The sequence below is a fragment of the Dromiciops gliroides genome, chromosome 3, assembly GCF_019393635.1.
Source record: "Dromiciops gliroides isolate mDroGli1 chromosome 3, mDroGli1.pri, whole genome shotgun sequence".
NCBI lineage: Eukaryota > Metazoa > Chordata > Mammalia > Microbiotheria > Microbiotheriidae > Dromiciops > Dromiciops gliroides.
This window is the reverse complement of record NC_057863.1, coordinates 655,241,516-655,267,103: the sequence shown is the minus strand read 5'-3', so window position 1 is coordinate 655,267,103 and position 25,588 is coordinate 655,241,516. Positions and strand designations below refer to the sequence as shown.

Below are 25,588 nucleotides of genomic sequence, written 5' to 3'. Positions count from 1 at the left end.
CATATGATGAAAGCTATTTGCCTTCTACATCCTGTAGGATGGTGAGAACATCTCAGTGAGGAAAGAAGGAGCATTCAGTTCTTCCTCAGGTTTGTCCTTAATATTTTCTTATTAAAATGCCCATTTTGGACTAATGAGACTTTCCCCTATCCTCTTTCTCTAAGCAATACCTAATTTATTGAACCTCTCTGGGAAAGGCCTTTATTTAAAGGTGAGAGGGGAATGCTATGTAGCTGTGACCCTGATTCCTTATATTTTACCCCCTCGAACAATAGATAAAGGGATAAAATAGGAGGAGTGAACAATTGTTGTCATGGAGCTCAGTGGTTTATAAACTACACAGATCTCTGGCTTAGAAACATCTGCAGAACATGTCCTAAAGCTTCAAAATTACTTTTGACTAATAAGTTCTACTTCCAAAATGCCAAAGTCTCCTGGGATGAATTACTTTAATCTTTTTAGACAGCTAACTAAGCCACTGAGGAAGTGTCTTTTTGATGGTCAGCCAAGATCTGGGAGAAAAAGCTTGGTGGAGATGTGGGATACCAGAGAGTCAAAGTGCAGAATGAGGACAGTGAATGTGCTTTGAGTTGAATAAATAATAATAAGACGAACTCTAGCATTTACATTAAAGGTCTTAAAGAGTTTTATAAATATAATCTCATCTGAGCCCAGATATTTGTTCATTGTGTAACTATTAGCAACACAGGAAGGGGGAAGTGAGAGAGGGGAGTAAGCATTTATATATGCCAGGTACTGTGTTAAGTGCTTCTTAAAATATCTCATTTGATCCTTATAATAACCCTTCAAGATAGGTGCTACTATTAGCCTCATTTTTTTACTGTTCGTTTTCAGTTGTGTCTGACTCTTTATGACTGTATTTGGGAGTTTCTTAGCAAAGTTAATGCAATGGTTTCCCATGTTCTTCTCTAGCTCATTTTACATTTGAGAAAACTTAAGTGACTTGAGAATAATTACTGAGGTTAAGTGAGGAAACTTGGAGTTAAGTGAGGCAAACAGAGTTAAGTGACTTGCCAGGATCACACAGCTGGTAAGTGTTTGAAACCAAATTTGAACTCTGATCTTCCTAATACTAGGTCTAGTGCTGTATCCATTGTACCATCAGCTGCATCCAATTAAATTAAATTTAGGTTCCTGGATCCTTTAAAAGTTAGAAGAATCAACCTTCAACAGAGATTAGATCAGACTTCCACTGGCCAGGGTGAACTGCTAACCCTTAAAATGAACTGAGGCTGGTGAGGGGAGCTGGATAACAAAAAGGGAATTGGGATCTATGGTAGGAGAAAAGGGAGCCCTTCCTCCAAACCCCACACCTGCACAATGGGATAAGAAAGAAGAGAGACAGGAGAGCTGCTCAAAGCTTATTTTATGTCTCTTTTCTCTGATGAAAAGTGAATGACTTTGTACTGGAAATGATGGTGCAATATTTACTAATATCTAACTAAGGAATCCCTCCAGTAGCAGCCTTGGCAAGTTCTGATCCCTATCATTGTTTAGAAACCGTACTGTACTCGGTTTTAAAAGTCACTATTCTCTGTTCAAAAGTTAAATATTGATATACTTGTCTGCTGGAACCATTAGTATAAAGCATAACCTTGTGATCTAGACACCTCTTAGAGCCTCCACAAGGGAAACCAATGAAGCGTTTAATAGGAAAAATCTTACTATTTTTAAAATAGCAAAAACACAGGTAGTTATTTTAAAATTCTACCATACTAGCTGGAAAGGGGACTTGAACACAGATGACTTAGATTGGAGGAGGAACAGTGGCCTTGAAGGGACTTGAGAACCAATGCCATCATGCCATTACATAATGAAGATACTCCTGATAACAGAAAATAAGAGGAATACAGCAGAGATATTCTATCCGAACAGGTAATGACTCTTTTTCATTACCTGGAGCAGGGAGGTAGCACAATAAATAGAGTGTTGGGCCTGAAGTCAGGAAAAATCATCTTCCTGAGTTCAAATCTGGCCTCAAACACCTACTAGCTATGTGACTCTGAGCAAGTCACTTCACCCTATCTGCCTCAGTTTCCTCATCTCAAAAATGAGCTGGAGAAGGTAATGGCAAACTACACAAGTATCTTTGCCAAGAAAACCCCAAATGGGGTCATGAAGAGTCAGACACAACTGAACAACAGAAACTTGATGACCTAAAAGCCTTATCAAAGCAGGCCATGAAAAAGAGAAATCAAAAGCTGAAGGGAATGTACCTGCAAGTATGTTAGATGCAAAACTGACCAAACTCTTTGAGCTGCAGGCAGTCCCTCAGGTTCAACAGCAGTGAATTCTATTTGTCTGTTGATTGTCTGGTGCCCTGGGTTTCAGCTCTGGAAATGTTGGGGGATAATCTGGTTCAGCCCTTTCATTTTATGAAAAGGAAGGTGAGAAGAGAGAACAGAGATGACTCCTCTAAGGTCACATAGCTGATAGAGAACCAAGCCAAGGTCTTCTCCCTCCAGATCCAATGCACTTTCCCACTCTACTGTACTGCCCTTCTAAATACATTTAAATTTAAATGAATACATTGAGATTTAAATTGACAACAGTTGAATGTTAGTGAGGAAGGCAGCTACTTGTTGTATTTCTTTTAATTCACACCCCAAATCTGGCATGATATAACATTTGTGCTAGTGACAACTAATGTTTATGTACAGCTGTGCCAATAACTTGTTTATCTTATGTTAAAAGCATAATTGCTAGCTTCCTTTTTGGTTAATTATCCTAACAGGGGGAAACATTTCCTAGATAACAGGGCAATAAGAAAAATATCAGCAGTGGTATGGCCCCCTTGCTATTCCTTGAGCACAGCACTCTATCTTCCAGCTTCAGGTATTTGCCCTGGCTGTTCTCCATATACGTAGAACTCTCCCTCCTTATCTCAGCTTAAAGGCTTTCCTGACTCTTCAAGTCCCAAGTAAAGTCTCACCTTCCATAGGAAGCCTTTCCTAACCCCTCTTAATTCTAGTGCTTTTCCTCTGTTATCTCCAATTGATCCTATATATACTTTGCATGTAGACTGTCATCTCTCCTGTTATTTTGTGAGTTCCCTGAAAGCAGTGACTATTTGGGTTTGGTTGGTTTATTTGTTTTTTGGGAGACTGGCCTTTCTTCATAAGCCCAGTAAACCCACACACAGTAGGCACTTAATTAATGATTATTGATTAATTGACCGTTTGCACATCTAGAAATGGCAACTTATGATAGTTAAAAGAAATGTGTCCAAGATAAAACAAAAAGCCTCTGGAATGATATTTATACATATTTAAATGTACCAAGGATAGCAAACCTCACAGAGTTGTCAATAATTTACATGGCTATGAAAATGCATCTTCAGGGTAGAAAATATGATTTTTTAAAGCCCAGCATTCTTAGAGATTGTGAACAGTGATGATGATTTAGATACAATTATCCAGACACCCGACTGATTCATGAGAGTTATATTTCAGAATTGCAGGTGGCTGTGGACATTGTTCTTTCAATAGCTGGAAGCCAAACCTTGGGAAAAGACCAGCCTTATGGATCCTTTGGAAACTGCCAACACTTTGATGAGGGAGAGCACCAACCCACAGGAAGGGGAAGGAAGCAAGGAGCAGCACCCAAAAGTGAAAAGTAAGGTCATAACAATGCCAAAACCTACCATCCTCCCCCCTTAAGCATGACTGCCTGAAGAGCTCTTGAATTCAATTTTATTCAGTCCAAAAAATTGATTACGTACTGGATGAAAAGATCTGTGCTAGGGATTATGGAGGATACAGATATGAGTAAGAAACATTCCTCATTCTTACAATTGAATAAATGAATGAAATCCTATTTATTAAGTGCTTACTATGTACCAAGCATTGAGCTAAGTGCTAGGGATACAGATACAATATCAAAAACAGTCCTTACCTTCAAGGAACTTACATAGTATTGGACAAAGACAACACATTAAGAGGAGTAATGGTCAGGAAGGGTTATTTTGGTTTGAAAATGATCATTGTAATAGCTAGTTTTTATATAATGTCATAGATATTATTTCTTTTGATCCTCACAGTCCTGCAAGTTTATTATTCCCATCTTAGAGATGAGGGGCTGAAGGGATTAAGTGACTTCCCCAGTTGTCACAGAGTTATTTGAGAAAAGATTGGAACTCAGGTCTTCTAAGTCCAACATTCTATTCACTATACCACTTAGCTGTCACATCTAAAAGGGATAGTTAAATAAATTCATGGGTGATAGATTTGCATGCAGACTTCAGAGTAATAGTGGCAGTAAGAATTTGATTATGGTTTCCTGAACTAGAAAGTTAGTGGATTAAATGGGTATCAGAGAGAAAACTAGAGGTTATTTCTCAGGTCTCAATTATCTTAGCCATGGTCTCAGATCTTCCTGGCAAAGTGACTGAAGGGCAAACAGAAGCAGGAAGAAAAGCTAAGCTAGATAATGAATTACAGTAATATATAAAAGAAAACATGATAAATAGATAAATAGGTATAGATTGATAGTAATAGAGAAATAGGTCTAGTAATAGATAAAACATGACCCCGCACACCACTTTCCAGGCATTTCTATCCTTTCCAACATCTTCTTAATCCTGAATTGAAGGTCTCCCTCCTGTGTTTGGCAAACTCCTTGTCTGGCCTATTCTCAGGTTCATGGCCATCTTCATGCCTTGGGATAGTTCACATACTCCCACCCCCTTCTCATTGGCATTCCCATTATACTTCTGAAAACAGTAATCAATTTGACACTATCGTTTCTGACAAGAACATGTTGATCAACCCGCCCTTTACACCAATCACCATTCTCTCTTGATTTCACACTCCAAAAGACTCCTTTTGGCTATTTATATGGCTTGTCTTCCTGTGTTGGAATATAAGTTCCTTCAAAGCAACTTCTGTCTTGTTTGCCTGTACTGGTAGCCTCAGAACAGAATCTGGCACAGTAAGTGCCTGATAAATGCCTTTTTCACTCATCCATTCATTTCTTCATTCACTTACACATAAAAATATAACTTATGGCCTATTATAAATGTCTGAAGAGAGGTACAAAGAAAGTACTTTGGGGACTCCTTAGATTATCCATAAGTATTCTATTTCTACATTCAGGAATTCCAAAAATCTATATCTGATCACCATTGTTGGTCATCCTATCTTTCCTGATGCCTTATTATCTGTAATTCTGTTTTCTTTTTCTCACCATTACCCCTAAAAGCTCCAGCCCCAGTTCTTTCCTTGGATGTTGCTCTTACATTGACCATACTGTTTCTAACTTCCTTATGGCAACATCTTGGTGAATCAATTTACTTTTAGACCACTACCTACTCTAAAATCCCTTGTCCCCTAATCTTATCAACAGTCACACTCGCCAAACCCCAAACTTGGTTATTATCATATAATAATAATAGACAAAAATATACCTAACATTTAAATAGTACCCAGTAAGAGGCACACTGTGCTGAACACCTTACAAGTATTATCTTATTTGATTCTTACAATAACCTGCACAACAATTCAAGGTGTTATAATTATCCCCATTTTACAGATGAAGAAATGAAGGCAAATAGAATTTAAGTGATTTACCCAGGTTTACATAGATAATAAGTATCAAGAAGGTATCTTGCTGTTTTTCCTATCTTCCTCAACCTCCACTCAGCACTTTAAATGAGCAGGGGTTTGACAGATCAATGAATGGAGAACTTTTTTATTATATCCACTCCAATGTTCCATCTAGTTTTGAACATGTATTACATGCTCAGACAAGTAGAGTGATATATATTGATCTTATTGATGAAGTAAATTAATAACAAGGTTAATTATGAAGTTAATTAACAACTCCAATTCATCATTGTTTTTCATTCATCTCCAAGTAATTAGGAAGGTGAACTCATCACAGAGGCATTTTTGTCTACTTAGGCTTAATTCTACAGATTCCAGAAAAAAAAACAAACAGAAGGAAGGACACTCTGAAATGGAACTCTTCACTGAAATAGTTTGTAAGGAAGGGCACAGTCAATTCAACAAGCTGAAAAGGAAATCACAGGTCTGGACGAAAAGTTTATTTGTGAGAAGTTCCTATCCCCAAGATTTAATGTTATCCCTATAAACTCAGAACTTTGTGAAGAGAGATAATTATTTAGGAACAAAGTATAAAATGTGCTGTCGATGGGTGTGCTTGCACCTTCTCTCACTAGATCCTTTTAATGAAAGAATAAAGGCTTACTCTTTTAACACTGGAAACCTTGACCAGGGACCTCTTAGCCATACCCTCTTTATTAGTATAACAAACAGGGCTCATTTCTCCAACTTCTCCAGCTCTGGTGAGAGTATGTAGTAACAATTTAATGACATTGAGCATCCCTCTAATAGTAGGTGTTTGGGCACTGTTTGAAAAAAGAATGAACAATTTTGTTAGCCCTCTAACCACAGATGATTATCTAAACCTTTTCATCCCTCCTGAGCTGTCTTATGGCTCCCCTTGACCACACCCTCAGCTAAGAAGCTTGCCTCATATTTAAGTGATAAAAATTGGGCCATTTGCTAAGAATTCCCTTTTTTCCCCTCCTCCTCTCACATCATTCAGATGCCTTCCCCCTCTATTTCCTTCTTTATCCCTGCCTCGCTTGAAAAGGTTGTCCTTCTCGTTGTTAAGGCAAGCCCCTAGAAAAGCATTTTCTTTCCATCTCATCTTCTCTGGGATATTGCCCTTTCTATCATCCCCATTCTCTCACTTTTCTTCAATACCTCCTAATCTGCTAGGTGTTTACCTAATGAGTACAAATCTCTTTCCTTCTGTATACTCATCTTGTATCTCAAATCATCAAAAAAAAAACCCCAAAATAATTCATCAATCACTGCTGTTATTTTCTCTCTCCTTCCTTTTATGGTTAAAGTCCTTTCCTCTTACTCTCAACTATCTGCAGTCTGTCTTCAAACCTCATCATTCAACTAAAACTTCTCTCTCTAGAGTTACCAGTGTTTTTATTTTTCAAATCGAATGGCCTTTTCACAATCTTCATCCTTTTTTGACTTCTCTTCAGGCTTTGACACTATCAATAACCTCTTTTATATTTTCTTCTCTCTAGGTTTATGTGACACTTGTCTTTCCCAGTTCTCTTCCTACCTGTTTGACAACTTCTCAGTATTGTTTACTGCATCTTCATCCAGGTCATAACCACTAATCATAGGTGGCCCCCAAGGCTTTGTCCCATGTCCTCTTCTCTTCTCTATACTATTTCATTGATCTCATCAACTCCCAAGGAGGCAATTACTATGCAGATAATTTTCAGGTCTATCCAGTTCTAACTTCCAGTTTTCATCTCCAATTGCCTATTAGACACCTTGATCTGGATATCTTCAACATGACCCAAACTAAACTCATCTTTTCCCTCAAGCTCTTCCCTCTTTCTAACTTACCTATTAATGACCAGGCTGCTACCATCCTTCCAGTCTCCTAAGCCCATAGCTTAGATGTTTCCTTGACTCTCTACTCTCTCACCACCCCCACATATCTAATCAGTTGCCAAGGCTGTGAATTTTACCTTTCTAACATCACTTGCATATGTGTCCTTCTCTCCTCTAACACTGATAGTACCCTTGTGTTGGCCCCATCACCTCACACCTTTCTTTTCTTCTTAAAACTTACTCTTGCCTTCTCCTCTACAAACTCTGTGATCAAGTAACTCACAGGGTTCTTTGCTATTCCTGAAATAGAGTGATCCATCTCCCATCTCTGAGCATTTTGTTTGACTTTCCTCTACATCTGGAATCCTTTCCTTTCTTATCTCTTCTTCCTGCTTTCCTTGGCTTGCTTTGATTCTCACCTAGTCTCACCTTCAGTAAGAAGGCTTTCCTGGTTCTCCTTAATCTTAGTGTCTTCCCTCTGAGATTACTTCCAGTTCATCCTGTCTTAGTCCTATTTGCACATAGTTGTTTGCATGCCCTCCCCACTCATTAGATTATGAGCTCCTTGAAAGCATAAACTGATCCTCTATCTTTCTTAGTATCCCCAGAACTTGGCAAAGTAATTGGCATATAGTAGGTGCTTAATAAATGTTGAGTTGATCTGACTAGACTTGGATAGTTTCTTCTGTATACACCAAAAATACCAAGTCCAGTTCCAGGTACAAAGTAATAATTTATTAAATCCAGCCCCTGTTTCTCCCCTGAACTTCAGTCCCACATCTCAACTGCCTACTGAACATTTCAAAGTGAATGCTCCTTGGACATTTTAAACAATAACATGCCTAAACCTGAATTCATTATCTTTTACCCAAAGCTCTCCCTTATTCCAACATTTCCTCTTTCTGTTGAAGGAACCACCAATCCTGCAAATCTGCTAGATTTGTAACCTCAGAATGATCCTTAAACTTCTCACTCCACATATCCAATCAGCTGCTAAATTTTATCTTTTCCACCTTCATATTTCTTACACTCATTTTTTTCTCCTCACAGAGCTAACAACTTGGTTTAGGCCTTCACCACCACTCACTTAGATTAGACAAGATCCTCCTAACTGTTCTCCATGCTTCAACTCTCTCACTACTCCAGTCTATCCTACACATTACTGTCAAAGTAATGTTCCATAAATACACTGTCTTGTGCCCCCCACCATAATGGTTGCTTTTCCTTGGCTCTAGGATAAAATATAAACTTCTCTATTTAGCATTGAAAACCCTTCATAATCTATTCCCAACCTATCTCTTGATCCTATTTGAATGTTTGCTTCTCTACCCTTATTCTGTGATCCAAGATCTAACTAAATTTGACTTCTCTGTGTTCTTCACACAAGACACTCCTCCCACCCCTGTGCTTTTGCAGTGGCTATCCTATATTCCTGGAATGCTCTGCATCCTTCTTACCACCTCATAGAGTTCCTCAGTTCCTTTAACATGCACCTCAAGCACCATCTTCTTTATGAAGCCTTTCCTGACCCCCACAAGATCAATATGCTCCTTCCAAATCTACCTTAGCTTTATTTAATTTTACTTATTTATTCACTTTACATTTTGCAGTGTACATGTATATATGTACTTTTTATTTTCCTCATCAGAATAGAAGTTTTTTGTAAGTAGAGATTATTGCATTCTTTGAACTTATGTCCCTAGCACAATGCCTAGAGCATAGTGGACACTTAATAAATACTTGCTGATTGAATGATTGATTAAAACATATAACACTAGAAAGTACATCTTATGAAATTGTTATAGTCTTTGTGGGGTTCATCTCTATTTTTTAAAATTTTGTTTATTTAGAATTTTATTTTCCATAATTACATGTAAAAACAGTTTTTAACATCTCTTTTAAAAACTTTTTGTTCCAAATTTTCTTCCTTCTTCCCTCCCCACTCCCTTCCCAATTAAGAAGGCAAGCAATTCAGTATGTTATACATATGTAATGCAAAACATTTCCATATTATTCTGGTTGTAAAAAAAAAAACAGAAAAAAACTCAAGAAAAATAAATAAAATTATGCTTCAATCTGTATTCAGACACCATCATTTCATTCTCTGGGGATGGATAGCATTTTTCTGGATAGCATTTTTTATCATAAGTCCTTCAGAGTTGTCTTGAATCACTGTATTGTATTGCTGAGAATAGCCAAGTCATTCACAGCTAATCCTATTACAATGTTGCTGTTACTTTCTACATAGTACATTTCACTTTGCATCAGCTCATATAAATTTTTCCAGGTTTTTCTGAGAGTATCCTGCTCATAATTTCTTATAACACAATAGCATTCCATCATAAGCACATACCACAATTTTTTTTGAGGCAATGGGCATTAAGTGACTTGCCCAGGGTCACACAGCTAGTAAGTGTCAAGTGTCTGAGGCCGGATTTGAACCCAGGTACTCCTGAATCCAGGGCTGGTGCTTTATCCACTGTGCCACCTAGTCGCCCCAGCTAGTAATTGCTAAGTGTCTGAGGCTGGATTTGAAATCAGGTCCTCCTGAATCCAGGGCCGGTGCTCTATTCACTGTGCTACCTAGCTGCCCCCTTAACACAATATGTTCAGCCATTCCCCAGTTGAAGGGCATCCCCTCAATTTTGAATTCTTTGCCACCAGAAAAGAGATGCCATGAATATTTTTGTACATATATGTCCTTAAGGTAGTACCCCAGAATTATTTTGATTTGCATCATTCTACTCAAAAGTGAATTAGGACAATTTTACATATGGCTATAGATAGCTTTGATTATTTCATTTGAAAACTGTTCATATCTTTTGATCATTTATCAATTGGGGAATGGCTCTTAATTCAATACATTTGACTCAGTTCTCTATATGTTTGAGAAATGAGTCCTTTATCAAACAATCTTGCTTTAAGTTTTTTTCACAGTTACTATTGCTAATGATATTTCCCTCCATCCTATTCCTTCCCCATGCAATTTACTCTATTCTCTATCCTTTCACCCTGTCCCTCCTCAAAAGTGTTTTGCTTCTATCTCCACCTGAAATTTGCTCTTGATTCTATCACACACACCCTTATCCCCTTTCTCTCCAACTTTCCTACAGGGTAAGATAGATTTCTATATCCAATTAGGTTTGTATGTTAATGTGTCTTTGAGACAATTCTGATGAGAACAAAGTTCACTCAGTCCCCCACACCTCCACCATGTTCTCCTCTACTGTGTAAGCTTTTTATTGCTTCTTTTATGTGAGATACTTTGCCCCATTCCACCTCTCCCTTTCCTTTTCTCCCAATGTATTCCTCTTTCACCCCTTAATTTTATTTTATTTTTTGGATGAGGCAATTGGGGTTAAGTAACTTGCCCAGGGTCACACAGCTAGTACGTGTTAAGTGTCTGAGGCTGGATTTGAACTCAGGTCCTCCTGAACCCAGGGCCGATGCTCTATCCACTGCACCACCTACCTGCCCCCCATCGCGCCACCTAAATGCCCCAATTTTATTTTTTAAAGATATAATTCCTTCATATTCAACTAACAATTGTGCCCTCTGTCTAAGTCAACTCCATCCAGCTGCCTTAATAATGTGAAAGTTCTTCTGAACTACAAGTATCATCTTCTCATATAGGAATGTAAACAGTTTAATGTTTTAATATCCCTTATTATTTCTTTCTCCTGTTTAACTTTTTAGGCTTCTCTTGAGTCTTTTACTTAAAAGTCAGACCTTCTATTCTGCTCAGGTCTTTTCATTAAGAATGGCTGAAAGTTTTCTTTTTCATTTAGTCCCCATTTTTTCCCTGAAGGATTATACTTAGGGTTTTTTTTTTTGGGGGGGGTAGATGATTCTTGGTTGTATTCCCATTTCCTTTGCCCTCTGGAATATCATATTCCAAGCTCTTCAGTCTTTTAATGTAGAAGCTGCTAAATCTATCCTGATTGTGGCTGCACCACACTTGAATTGCTTGTTTCTGGCTGTTTGCAATATTTTCTCCTTGACCACAGATCTATGGAATTTGGCTATAATATTCTGGGGAGATTTTTATTTTGGATCTCTTTCAGGAGGTGATTAGAGGATTCTTTCAATTTCTGTTTTACCCTCTGGTACTAGAATATCAGGGCAATTTTCCCTGACAATTTCTTGGAAGTTGATATTGTGACAATTGGAGTGATGCCACCTGCTGGAGTGTTACTGTAGGAAAGCTCCGCCATGAGGAGAAGGCATCTGAAGGCAAGCCATGTGGCTTGGGAAGTCAGTTCCTTGGCATCAGGAAGTGATGTTTGATGTTTCTGGTTGAGACAAGAGGTTTCTGGGAGGAAGAAGGAAGCGTTGGGTCCTGTTTGTTCCTGACCTCGCCATGGCAGGTCGGATGATGGGATCTCTTAGAAATAGTTAGATTGTTACCTTTCTCTCTGATCATTAGATCTTAATGCTCTTTAATAAATAATTAAAAGTCTAAACTCTTGCTAATGCTTTTAATTTATTGGCAACCACTCATTAGATTCTTAGACAATATAACTAGATAGCAACTGTACAATATCTAAGCTATTTTTTTTATCATGTCTTTTTGGTAGTCCAATGATTTTCAAATTATCTCTCCTGGATATATTTTCCAGGTCAATTTTTCCAATGAGATATTTCACATTGCCTTCTATTTTTTCCTTCTTTTGGTTTTGCTTTATTGTTTCTTGATTTCTCATAGACTCATTAGTTTCCATTTGCTCAATCCTAATTTTTTAGGAGTTATTTTCTTCAGAGAGCTTTTGTACCTCCTTTTCCATTTGGCCAATTTGGCTTTTCAAGGCATTCTTTTCTTCACTGGCTTTTTATACCTCTTTTACCATTTGGCCTAGTCTGTTTTTATTTATTTTATTTTTTGGTGAGGCAATTGGGGTTAAGTGACTTGCCCAGGGTCACACAGCTAGTCAGTGTCAAGTGTCTGAGGCCAGATTTGAACTCAGGTCCTCCTGAATCCAGGGCTGGTGGTTTATCCATTGGCACCACCTAGCTGCCCCTGACCTAGTCTGTTTTTAAGGTATTATTTTCCTCAGTATTTTTTGTGTCTCCTTTACCAAGCTGTTGGCTTTTCTTTCTCATGATTTTCTTGCATCATTCTCCTTTCTCTTTCCATTTTTCCTTGACCTCTCTTATTTTATTTTCAAAGTGCTTTTTAGCACTTCTATGACCTGAGACCAATTCATATTTTTCTTGGAAGATTTGGATATAGGAACTTTTATTTTGTTATCTTCTTCTGAGTGTATTTTGTTCTTTCTTGTTCAGACTATTTTCCTTTTGCTCATTTTCCCAGCCTCTTTCTGCACTTTTAACTCTTTGAAAAATTAGGGAACTGCTTCCAGGGTGAAGGGTGCACTGTTCCAAGATTCAGGGTTGTACAGCTATTTTCAGAGATACTTCTAGGGATTTGTAAGTTTTCAGTTCTTCCAAGGTAGTTTGATTTAAAAAGAGGTATGTTGGGGCAGCTAGATGGCACAGTGGTTAAAGCACCAGCCCTGGATTCAGGAGGACCTGAGTTCAAATCTGGCCTCAGACACTTGACACTTACTAGCTGTGTGACCCTGGGCAAGTCACTTAACCCCCATTGCCTGCAAAACCAAAAAAAAAAGCAAAAAACCTAAAAAAAGGTATGTTTATTATTCTTCTCAAATGTGCTCTGGTTTGCAAGCAACCAGAAGCCTGTTTTTCTGCCCTGGAACAATGAGGAGCCTCCTGTTTCACTATAGCTACAAGGTCCAGAGTGCTAGTGCTCCTCCCTGGCCTGGGCCCACCACCCAAGACTGGGACCTGGATCTGAGTATGGACAAAATATCAAAGTCCTGCATCAGTGCTAGCAAAATGACCCTTATTATCTCCTTTTGGTCTATTGTTTGACCCTTCCCCCACTTACCTTCTGTAGGCTAAGTTCCAGAACAGTTGCTACTGCTGCTGATTCAGTGGCTCCCAAGGCCTACTCCTATTTTACTGGGGCTGGGTCTGAATTGGCATGCCCTGTGCTGAACCGAACTACACTCTCATCCAAATAAGAAAGACCTTTCTTGGTGATCTTCTAAGATGTCTTTGCCTGGAAAATTATTTTACCCTGTCCTTTTGTGGGTTCTGCTGCTCCAGAAATTGTTTTATGGCATTATCTGGAAGGGCCATTGCTATCAGAAAAACCTGGAAAGACCCACATTACTGAAGCAGAGAGAAATGTACTGTATACAAAATAACAGCATATTTTCATCAAGGCAATGATCCAATATAACTCTGAAGTACTTATGAAAATTGCAGTCCATCTACAGAGAAAGAACTGATGGTATCTGAAAACATACTGAAACATATTTTTTTGACAATTCCTTAATCTGAAGTTTTGTTTTTATCTGTTTTCTCTCACAACCTAGATAATGTAGAATGGTTTTCCATGAAAAAAAAAAACGTTTTCTCTTTTCCTCTATTTATCTGTCCAAGTCTTTTAAAAATCTAAATCAGCTGAAGAGTTCCCATTCCAGTCATATCAAGATCTAGATCAAGGGTTCTTAATCTGGAGTCCATTAACTTGTTTTTTTGAAATATCTTGATAACTCTTTTTCAATATGAATAGCCTCCTTTGTAATCCTATGTATTTTACTTCATGCAATTAAAAACATCATGAGAAGGAATCCATTCATGTCACCAGGGTGCCAAAGGAATAGATTATATCAAAAAGGTGAAGAACCCCTAATCTAGATAATTTCCCTTTTGTTTCTTCATTTGAAAACACTTTGGATCTTCAGAATTTTGTTCTAGCATCCCTCGTAGGCTACCTTCCCCTTTAAAATCTTTGTCCATGGACTCCCGTGTATCCTTTCTCTTCCCTTAAAAAAAATTCTATTCCTAAATATAGAGTGCCTACTATACTGTGCCCACCTTTCATCTCATTCTCTCCTCCTCACAAATCCAAAACTTATGGTTACTTCCCACCCTACCCCACTCTGAGGTTCTTACCATTACTGCTGCAGCAACCAGTTCCACTTTTGTGGTGAAAGAAACTTCAGAATGGAACTTCCCTTTATTGTTTCCTCCACATTTTGAAAGATGAAATTATTATTAAGGCTAGTAAAAAAATAAAATAACTCTGTTCAAGCAGAAAGAGAATGCTATCAAATGGCCATATAATCAGTCTCCTATGACTACTTACTTATATCTTGCCTCTGGGCCAAGCTTATGACTTATTCCTCAAATTCCCTCCTTATGTCAAGGCAATTTGTAGTATCTACTCAGATAACAATATCAGTTCTAGCTCTATCAAATGTCAACTATGCTGCTTCCTGATCCTGGCTACTAGATTTCTCCACATACATATCTTTTGTTGAATTCTCCACTTTTACTAACCCCTTGATATCAATTTTCTTTCCATCATCCTCTCTTATCTTTTTATACTTTGTCCTTTTGCCAATTTCATTTCCTTCTTTGGACTTAACCATAAGTAAATGATTCCCAATTGTATATTTTTATCATTAACCTTTATCCTGGGCAACAGGCATGCATCTTGGGGCAGCTAGATACCACAGTGGGTTGTGAAAATCAGGTTGCCACCCCCTGCTGAGAAAGACATTGTGAGAACAAGCACAGCACCACCCTGAGGAGAAAGCATGTGACTAGGGTCCAGAAGTTACATCTATTCATAGAACCGCCTGTAAGTCATGTCAATCAATGCTAACAGACAATTAACTTGGAGCTGTGTGTGGGGACCACCCCTCCTGAGGTCCTGAAAGGAGCTTCTGCTCACTCCAGAAGATGGAGGAGCTCTCTCTTTGGTTGCTGGGACAAGCTTGGGGTGACAGAAGAAGCAGGCCAGGGGAGATATGCTTTTTCTTAAACTTTGTGAACTCCATGTGTTCTCTTTACTAACCCCTAATATGCTTTAATACATGCTTAATGCCCAAAGACTTGTCCTAAAAGCTTCTAATTTAAGGGGACCACACTTTAGATTTTAGTCATACCAAATAGATTTAAAACATAACAGGGTAAAAGCAAAAGCCTTGCATTCAGGAAGACCTGAGTTCAAATCTGGATTCAGACACTTGACACTTGCTAGTTGTGTGATCCCGGGCAAGTCACTTAATACTCATTGTCCCACAAAACAAAACGAACAAAAAAAGGGACATGCATCTTCAACTCTCTATAGGACACCTGAAACTATAGGACAGTTCCACCCATTGGAATGTCTCAATAGCACCTCAAACTCAACATGTTCAAATTTACTTTGTTTTATCCTGATTTCATTATTTATATAAATGATTCTCCCCTTCTTCTGACATTCTATGTTTCAAAGCCAATATGTCACCTACCACCCAACTCCTTTTCTCTTCTCTTTAATACTCCTCTGTCCAAATGACAACCAAAGACTATGTGAATCTAAATAAAAAAGGGAATAATCCAAATGAAAGACTTTGTGATTTGTTATTTGTTTAAAAGAAAAATAGTCTGTTCATATAACTACTACATTATTATTTTCTGTTTCCCTCTTGAAGGGTTCTGTTCAGTAAGATATGCCATGGCCATCATGATACATCTCTGTAATTTAGTGGTGTCTGCACAAAATTTCAGTCTGAGCATTGCCATCATTGCCATGGTGAAACACCCAGGCCAGTCAAATCAATCCAATGTTTCCACAGAGGGATATCCTGGTGCCACTACAGATACAGGGGTAAGTCAATGGCAGATCGAACATTTTTCACTCAAATAAGAGACATTTGTTAAACCTACTACATAAGATACGTACATTGGTATAGACAGTACACTAATAATTAATTAAACAATGTCCTTCCTATTCAAGAACTTTTGATCTAATTGATAAAATATATGTGTATATGCATGTGTTGGACAAAATGGACACTGAGATCTCTTTCAGATCTACAGTTATCTGAGTCTGGGAGATTAAACATATTTCAATAAATAAAATACAAGTCAGAATGTGAATATGTGAGAATTCAAATTACTGTATCCTCTGATAAGGGGAAAAATCACCACTGGTTGGATAAGGGACAAGCTTCATAGATGATGTGCCTTTTAAGTTGAACCATGAATGTCTAAGGACTGATATTAGGAGGAGTCAGTTCTGGTGTAGGGAACATTGTAAGCAAAGGGACAAAATCATGAAGCACATAATTTTTTTTTATTTATTTTTTATTTTATTTATTTTTATTTTATTCATTTTTTTTAGTATTTTGCTTTTTACTACTCTCTCCCAGAATCTGCCCTTCCCTCCTTCCCCTCTTCCCCCCCCATCTCCCTCCCCTCCCTCAGGGCAAAATATATTACTATACCCACTTGAGTATGTATGTTAGTCCTTCTTTGAGTCAATTCTGATGATATTAAGGTTCACTCACTCCCCAATTCCTTCCCCCTCTTCCCCTCCCCTCCATAAGCTTTTTTTCTTGTTTCCTTCATGTGAACAACCTCTCCCCAGACCATCTCTCCCCTTCCCCCTCCCCCAGTCTATTTCTCCTACACCTCCACCCTATTTTAAGGATGTCATTATGGGTTAGTTAGGTGGCACAGTGGACAATGCACCAGCCCTGGACCCAGGAGGCCCCAAGCCCAAATCCGGCCCCATACATAAGACACCCCACAAAGAACAAAACATAACATCCCTTCGTATTCAGTTCAGACCTGTGTCCTCTGTATTATCTTCCCATATAGGAATGTTAACAGTTTGATCTTTTAATATCCCTTATGAAGTCTTTTTCCTTTTTATCTTTTTATGCTTCTCCAGGGTCTTGTATTTGAAAGTCAAATTTTCTATTCAGTTCAGATCTTTTCATAACAAATGCCTGAAAGTCTTCTTTCTCCTTGAAGTTCCATGTTTGCCTCTGAAAGATGATGCTTAGTTTTGCTGGGTACGTGATAGCACATAATATTTTAGGCGATGTCAGGTGCTTCAATTTGGCAGGAATAGAGAGTACACAAGGGAGTAGTAGATGCAGCTACATAATGTAGTGGATAGCACGCAATGGACACAGAGTCAGAAAGACCTGAATTAAAATCTGGCCAGGGTGGGAGGGACAGTTAGGTGGTGTAGTGGATAAAGTACAAGCCCTGATTTCAGGAGGACCTGAGTTCAAATCTGACCTCAGACACTTGACACTTACTAGCTGTGTGTCCCTGGGTAAGTCACTTAACCCTCATTGCCCTGCGGAAAAAAAAATCTGGCCTCAGAAAATATCTGTGTGACCTTGTGTAAATCACCCAATCTCTTTCTGCCTCAGTTTCCTCATCTATAAATCGAGATAATAATAAAACCTTGGAGCTATTAGGAGAATCAAATGAGATAATATTTGTAAAGGGCTTTGCAAAACCTAAGCTAAGTTTATAAATGCTACCAATTATATAAGGCAGGAGATGTAGCTTGGAACAAGATTCTGGAGGGTCCTGAAAGCCAGGCTAAGGAATAGTAATAATATTCAGAAGAGAATAGGGAGCCATTATATATCATTGAGTGGTGAAAATTACATAATTACGGCTATATCTTATGAAGAATAACCTAGATGGAGAATGTTGGATGAAATGGAAGGGGAAATAAGAAAAACTAGAAGAGTTAAGAGGCTACTGTGGTCAAAGGATATGAACAGAAAGTTTCCAGACAAAGAAATCAAAGCTATCTATAGTCATATGAAAAAATACTCTAAATCACTAGTGATCTAAGAAATGCAAATTAAAATAACTCTGAGATACCACTTCATACCTATCAGAATGGCTAATATGACCAAAAAAGAAAATGTTGGATATTGAAGGGGATGTGGGAAAACTGAGACACTAATGTTGTTGGTGGAGTTGTGAACTGATCTAACCACTTTGGAGAGCAATTTGGAATTATTCCCAAAGGGCTACAAAACTATGAATACCCTTTGATCCAGCAATACCACTTCTAGGTTTATATCCCAAAAACATACAAAAAAGAAGAAAGGACTTATTTGCATAATAATATGGATAGCAGCTCTTTTTGTGGTGGCTAAGAACTGGAAACCAAAGGGATGCACATCAATTGGGGAGTGGCTAAACAAGTTGTGGTATATGTTGTAATGGAATGTTATTGTACTATAAGAAATGACATGCAGGATGATTTCAGAAAAATCCTGGAAAGACATACATGAATGATATGTAGTGAAATAAACAGAACCAAGAGAACATTGTACATAGTAACAGCAATATTGTTTGATGAATAACTGTGAATAATTTAGCTATTATGAGAAATAAAATGATCCAAGAAAATCCTAAAGGACTAATGATGAAGCATAGTATCCACCTCTATAGAAAGAACCAATATAGATTGAATGTAGACTGAAGCATGCTACTTTTCACTTTCTTTCTCTTTTTTCCTTTGAGTTGTCTTATACAAAATGACTAATGTGGAAATGCTTTACACAATTCTACGACCTATTGTAATGATTGGAATGATGCTACCTGCTGGAGACATACTGTAGGAAAGCTCCAACATGAGGAGAGGGCCTCTGAGGGCAGGACCATGTGTCTTTTCTTTGGTGTCAGGAAGTGACTTTTGCTTGTGGGAAGGAGAGGGAGAGAGGCGGACTCTCTCGCTCTCTTTCCTGAGGACTCTGGTGGAGAAGAGAGCTACAAATGTGCTCTCCCTTTAATAGATAGATGAATAGATAGATCTTTACCAAACTCTTATTCTCCTTAATAAATCCTTAAAAGTCTAACTCTTGCTAAAGCTTATAGTTTATTGGCGACCACTCATTAGATATTTTAGACAGCATAGCTATCATTTTAGCCCTTACACTATATTTGATTTCTCACCACCTCAGGCAGGGGAGAAGGGAGGAAGGGAGGCAGGGAGGGAGGGATAGGATTTGGAACACACAACTTTTAATAAAAATGTTTATTTTTTTAAAGAGGTTATTGCAAGTCCCTGGGAAGAAATCAGAGTCTAAATTACAATTCTGGCAGTACCAATGGAAAGAAGGTGGTGGAGATATGCAATAATTCAGGAAGAGAATCAAAAGAACAATGTACCCAGTGGGAATTATATCTGAAGGGAGATTAAAGAGTCACAAATCACTACAAAGTTATGGGAATGTTTAATTATTTGTAACTAGGGAAATGATCACGCTGTTGATAGAAATTAGAAGATAAAGAGGAGCCAGGAGATTTTAAATAGTGAGTTCCATTTTAGAAAGATTGATCTTGAGCTGTTGAAGTCACCCAGAAAATAGATGGAAATGTCGAGCTGCAGTTGGACGAGGAGGTCATGGAAAGGGATGTAAAGCATTGTATCACAGAACCCAATATAGGTTCAGAGCTGGAAGGGACCTTAAAGTTCACCTAGACTAGGACTTCTTAGCCTGAAGTACTTGAATTTAGTTTTTAAAAAAATATATTTTGATGATTGTATTCCATCATAATTGGCTTCCTTTGCAATTGGATGCATTTTATAGTATGCATTAACAACATGATTTTGAGAATAGGTTCCTAGGCAAAGGTAGATTACCAAATGGAACACGAAGCAAGAAAAGGAATGATCTAGTTTAATCCCTTACTTTTGTAAATGAAAAAGCTAAAGACCAGACCAGGTAAGTGATTTAAGTAATGTCACAAAATTGATTGAAGAGATTCAGGTCAAAGCAATTCCAGGTACTACCTTATACCTATTGGATTGGATAATAGGACAGCAAAGGAAAGTGACAAATGTAGTAGAGGATATGGGGAAAATGAGACATTAATACACTCTTCATAAAGTTATAAACTGACTCAAATAGTCTGTCTAGCAATTTCTAACCATGGCCACAGGGCTATAAAACCATATATATTCTTTGACCTAGTAATACCACTATTGGGTTGGTATCCAAAAGGAGATTTTATTTTTTTTTTTTGCAACAAACATTTATTTCATTTTCTATTTACATGTAAGGATAGTTTTCAACATTCATTTTTATAAGATTTAGAGTTCCAAATTTTTCTCCCTCCCTCCCTCCCTTTCCTCCTCCCTCCACAAGATCACAATCAGGTTATATATGTACAATCCACAAGTGTTCTTTTTATCAGTTCTTTCTATAGGGGTACATAGTAAGCATCCTCATTAGTTCCTTGGAATTGTCTTGGATCATTGCACAGCTGAGAGTAGGTAAGTCATTCACAATTGCTCACTGAACAATACTGCTGTCACTACGCACAATGTCCACTCAGCTCTGCTCACTTCACTATACATCGATGTTCATTAGTCTTCCAAGGTTTTTCGGGGATCATCCTGTTTGTCATTTCCTGTAGCACAAGACCATTCCACTGCAATCATATAACACAGCTTTTTCTATCATTCCTCAATTGATGGACATTCCCTTGATTCTCAATTCTTAGCCTCCACCAAGAGTTGCTATAAATATTTTTTGTACAATGTTTCCCGCTTTTCTCTTTTTCATGATTACTATTGTTAACTGTTTCCCTTCTATCCTATTCCCTTCCCCATGATATTTATTCTATTATCCATCTTCTTTCATCCTATCACTCTTCAAAAGGGATTTGCTTCTGTTTGTACTCCCCCACTCTGCCCTTCCTTCTTTTGCCCCAGTCTCTTTATCCCCTTCCCCTCCTATTTTCCTGCAGGGTTAGAGAGATTACTCCACCCAATTGAGTGTGTACATTATTCCCTCCTTGAGCCAATTCTAATGAGATTGAGGTCTTTGAGGCAATTCTGGTGAGTGTTAGGCTCATTTACTGCCCAGATTAAATAGATTACTCCACCCAGTTGGGTGTGTGTGTTAGTCCCTCCTTGAGGCGGCTCTGATGGGTTTAAGATCTTTGAGCCTTTTCTTTTTTCTTTTTTTTTAATAAAGTATTTTTTTTACTGTTACATGTAAAGATAGTTCTCAACTTTTGTTTCTCCCCCCTTCCCCTCCCTCCCCCCTCCCCTAGACAGCAGGTAATCTGATATAGGTTATATATATACATAATAACATTAAACATATTTCTGCATTAGTCATGTTATAAGAGAAAAACCAGAGCTATGACAAAAAACCTCAAAATAGAAAAACAACAGCACCAAAACCAAAAGAAATAGTATGGTTCATTCAGCATTTATACTCCACAGTTCTTTTTTTTCCTGGGTTTGGAGATCCTCTTCTATTATGAGTTTCCTGGAACTCTTCTGTACCATTGCATTGGTGAGAAGAATATAGTCCATCACAGTAGATCAACACTCAATGTTGATGATACTGTGTACAATGTTCTTCTGGTTCTGCTGATCTCACTCATCATCAGCCCACACAAGACCCTCCAGGTTTCTCTGAACTCCTCCTGCTCATCGTTTCTTACAGAACAATAGTATTATATTCATATACCATAACTTGTCCAGCCATTCCCCAATTGATGGGCATCCCCTCAACTTCCAATTCCTTGCCACCACATAAAGAGCAGCTATAAATATTTTTGTACATGTGGGTCCCTTTCCCCTTTCCATAATTTCTTTGGGAAAAAGACCCAAAAGTGGTATTGCTGGATCAAAGGGTATGGACAGCTTTATTGCCCTTTGGGCATATTTCGAAATTGCTCTCCAGAATGGTTGGATCAGTTCACAGCTCCACCAACAATGGATTAGTGTTCCATTTTTTCCACAGCTTCTCCAACATTTATTATTTTCCTTTTTTGTCATTTTAGCCAATCTGATAGGTGTCAGGTGGTACCTCAGAGTTGTTTTAATTTGCATCTCTCTAATCATTAGAGATTTAGAGCATTTTTTCATATGGGCATAGATAGCTTTGGTTTCTTCATCAGAAAACTGCCTGTTCATATCCTTTGACCATTTCTCGATTGGGGAATGACTTGGATTCTTACAAATTTGATTTAGTTCCCTATATATTTTAGAAATGAGGCCTTTATCAGAAGCACTGGCCTCAAAAATTGTTTCCCAGCTTTCTGCCTCCCTTCCAATTTTGGATGCATTGCTTCTGTTTGTACAAAAATTTTTTAATTTAATATAATCAAAATCATCCACTTTGCATTTTATAATATACTCTATCTCATGTTTGGTCAAAAACTGTTCTCCTTTCCAAAGATCTGATAGGTACACTATTCCTTTCTCTCCTAATTTACCTATGGTATCACCTCTTATGTCTAAATCATGTATCCATTTTGACTTTATTTTAGTATAAGGTGTAAGATGTTGGTCTATGCCTAATTTCTGCCATACTATCTTCCAGTTTTCCCAGCAGTTTTTGTCAAATACTGAGTTCCTATCCCAGAAGCTGGAATCTTTGGGTTTATCAAACACTACATTACTATTGTGTTTCCTGTGCCTAGCCTATTCCACTGATCCTCCACTCTATTTCTTAGCCAGTACCAGATAGTTTTGATGACTGCTGCATTATAGTAAAGCTCCAGGTTTGGTAGTGCTAACCTACCTTCCTGTGAATTTTTTTTCATTATTTCCCTGGATGTTCTTGATTTTTTGTTTTTCCAGATGAATTTTGTTATTATTTTTTCTAGCTCTATAAAATAATTTTTAGGTAGTCTGATTGGTATGGCACTGAATAAGTAAATTAATTTAGGTAGTATTGTCATTTTTACTATATTAGCTCTGCCTATCCATGAGCAATTGATATCTTTCCAATTATTCAGATCTGATATGATTTGTGTGAAGAGTGTTTGGTAGTTGTGTTCATAGAGTTCCTGGGTTTGTCTTGGCAAGTAGACTCCCAAGTATTTTATATTATCTACCATTACTTTGTTTTGTTTTGTTTTGTTTTGTTTTGTTTTGTTTTGTTTTGTTTTGTAGGGCAATGAGGGTTCAGTGACTTGCCCAGGGTCACACAGCTAGTGTCAAGTGTCTGAGACCGGATTTGAACTTGGGTCCTCCTGAATCCAGCGCCGGTGCTTTATCCACTGCACTTTCGAGCTGCCCCTATCTACCATTACTTTAAAAGGAATTTCTCTTTCTATCTCTTGCTGCTGGACTTCATTGGTCATGTATAGAAACGCTGATGATTTATGTGGATTTATTTTATATCCTGCTACTTTGCTAAAGTTGTTAATTGTTTCAAGTAATTTTTGAGTTGATTCTCTAGGATTCTTTAAGTATACCATCATATCATCTGCAAAGAGTGATAGTTTTGTTTCCTCCTTGCCTATTCTAATACCTATAATTCCTTTTTCTTCTCTGATTGCTAAAGCTAACATTTCTAGTACAATATTAAATAATAGGGGTGATAATGGACATCACTGTTTCACCCCTGATCTTATTGGGAAGGCCTCTAATTTATCTCCATTGCATATAATGCTTGCTGATGGTTTTAGGGAGATACTGTTTATTATTTTAAGGAAAGCTCCATCTATTCCTAAAGTCTCTAGTGTTTTCATTAGGAATGGGTGCTGTATTTAGTCAAAAGCTTTCTCTGCATCTGTTGAGAAAATCATATGGTTTTGATTAGTTTTCTTATTGATGTAGTTGATTATATTGATAGTTTTCCTAATGTTGAACAAGCCCTGCATTCCTGGTATAAATCCCACCTGGTCATAGTGTATTATCCTGGTGATCACTTGCTGTAATCTCCTTGCTAATATCTTATTTAAGATTTTAGCATCAATATTCATTAGGGAAATTGGTCTATAATTTTCTTTCTCTGTTTTTGCTTTCCTGGTTTTGGTAATGCCACCATATTTGTGTCATAAAACGAATTTTGTAGAACTCTTTCTTCACCTATTTTTCCAAATAATTTGTATAATATTGGAATTAATTGTTCTTTAAATGTTTGGTAAAATTCACCTGTAAACCCATCTGGCCCTGGGGATTTTTTCTTAGGGAGTTCATTAATGGCTTGTTCAATTTCTTTTTCTAAGATAGGTTTATTTAAAGATTTTATTTCCTCTTCAGTTAACCTGGGCAGTTTGTATTTTTGTAAATATTCATCCATTTCATTTAGGTTGTCAAATTTATTGGCATACAGTTGGGCAAAATAATTCCTAATTATTGATTTAATTTCCACTTCATTGGTGGTAACATCACCCTTTTCATTTTTTATACTGGTAATTTGGTCTTCTTCTTTCTTTTTTTTAATAAAATTAACCAATATTTTATCTATTTTATTGGTTTTTTCATAAAACCAGCTCTTAGTTTTATTGATCAATTCTATAATTTTTTTTTGCTTTCAATCTTATTAATTTCTCCTTTAATTTTCAGGATCTCTACTTTAGTAGCTAATTGGGGATTTCTAATTTGTTCTTTTTTCTAGCCTTTTAAGTTGCATGCCCAATTCATTAATCTCCTCTTTCTCTTTTTTATTCATGTAAGCATTTAGAGCTATAAATCTTCCCCTAAACACTTCTTTGGCTGCATCCCATAGATTTTGGTATGTTGTCTCATTTTTGTCATTCTCTTGGATATAGTTATTGATTGTTTCTGTGATTTGTTGTTTGGCCAATTCATTCTTCAGAATGAAATTATTTAGTTTCCAATTGATTTTCATTCTACTTTTCCCTGGCTCTTTCTTACATGTAATTTTTATTGCATCATGATCTGAGAAGGATGCATTCACTATTTCTGCCTTTGTACATTTGACTGATGTTTTTGTGCCCTAATACATGGTCAATTTTTGAAAATGTGCCATGTACTGCTGAGAAAAAGGTATATTCCTTTCTATCCCCATTCAATTTTCTCCAGACATCTATCATGTCTAACCTTTCTAGTAATCTAGTCACCTCTTTCACTTCTTTCTTATTTATTTTTCAGCTAGATTTATCTAATTCTGAGAGGGGGAGATTCAGATCTCCCACTAGTATAGTATTACTGTATAATTCCTCTTGTAACTCATTTAACTTCTCCTCTAAGAATTTGGATGCTATACCACTTGGTGCATACATATTTAATATTGATATTACTTCATTATCTATAGTACCTTTTAGTAAGATGTAGTTTCCTTCCTTATCTCTTTTAATGAGATCTATTTTTGCCTGCACTTTGTCTGAGATAAGGATTGCTACCCCTGCTTTTTTTACTTTAGCTGAAGCATAATATATTCTGCTCCAGCCTTTTACCTTTACTCTGTGTGTATCTCTCTGCTTCAAATGTGTTTCTTGTAAACAGCATATTGTAGGATTCTGGTTTTTAATCCACTCTGCAATTCGCTTCCGTTTTATAGCAGAGTTCATCCCATTCACGTTCACAGTTATTATTACTAACTGTCTATTCCCCT

General features: G+C 37.4%; 1 protein-coding gene across 6 annotated transcripts in view; it reads left to right on the top strand.

The window, feature by feature from the left end:
- LOC122746500 (probable small intestine urate exporter) overlaps positions 1-25,588 on the top strand; it is a 71,188-nt gene continuing 45,600 nt past the window's right edge. For all 6 annotated transcript variants that reach the window (XM_043992144.1, XM_043992143.1, XM_043992145.1 and 3 more), the window contains exons 1-3: positions 1-89; positions 3,474-3,636; positions 15,923-16,098. In XM_043992144.1, the coding sequence (XP_043848079.1) occupies positions 3,543-3,636; positions 15,923-16,098 (270 nt within the window). In that variant the 5' untranslated portion in view covers positions 1-89; positions 3,474-3,542. The remainder of the gene's footprint in view (positions 90-3,473; positions 3,637-15,922; positions 16,099-25,588) is intronic.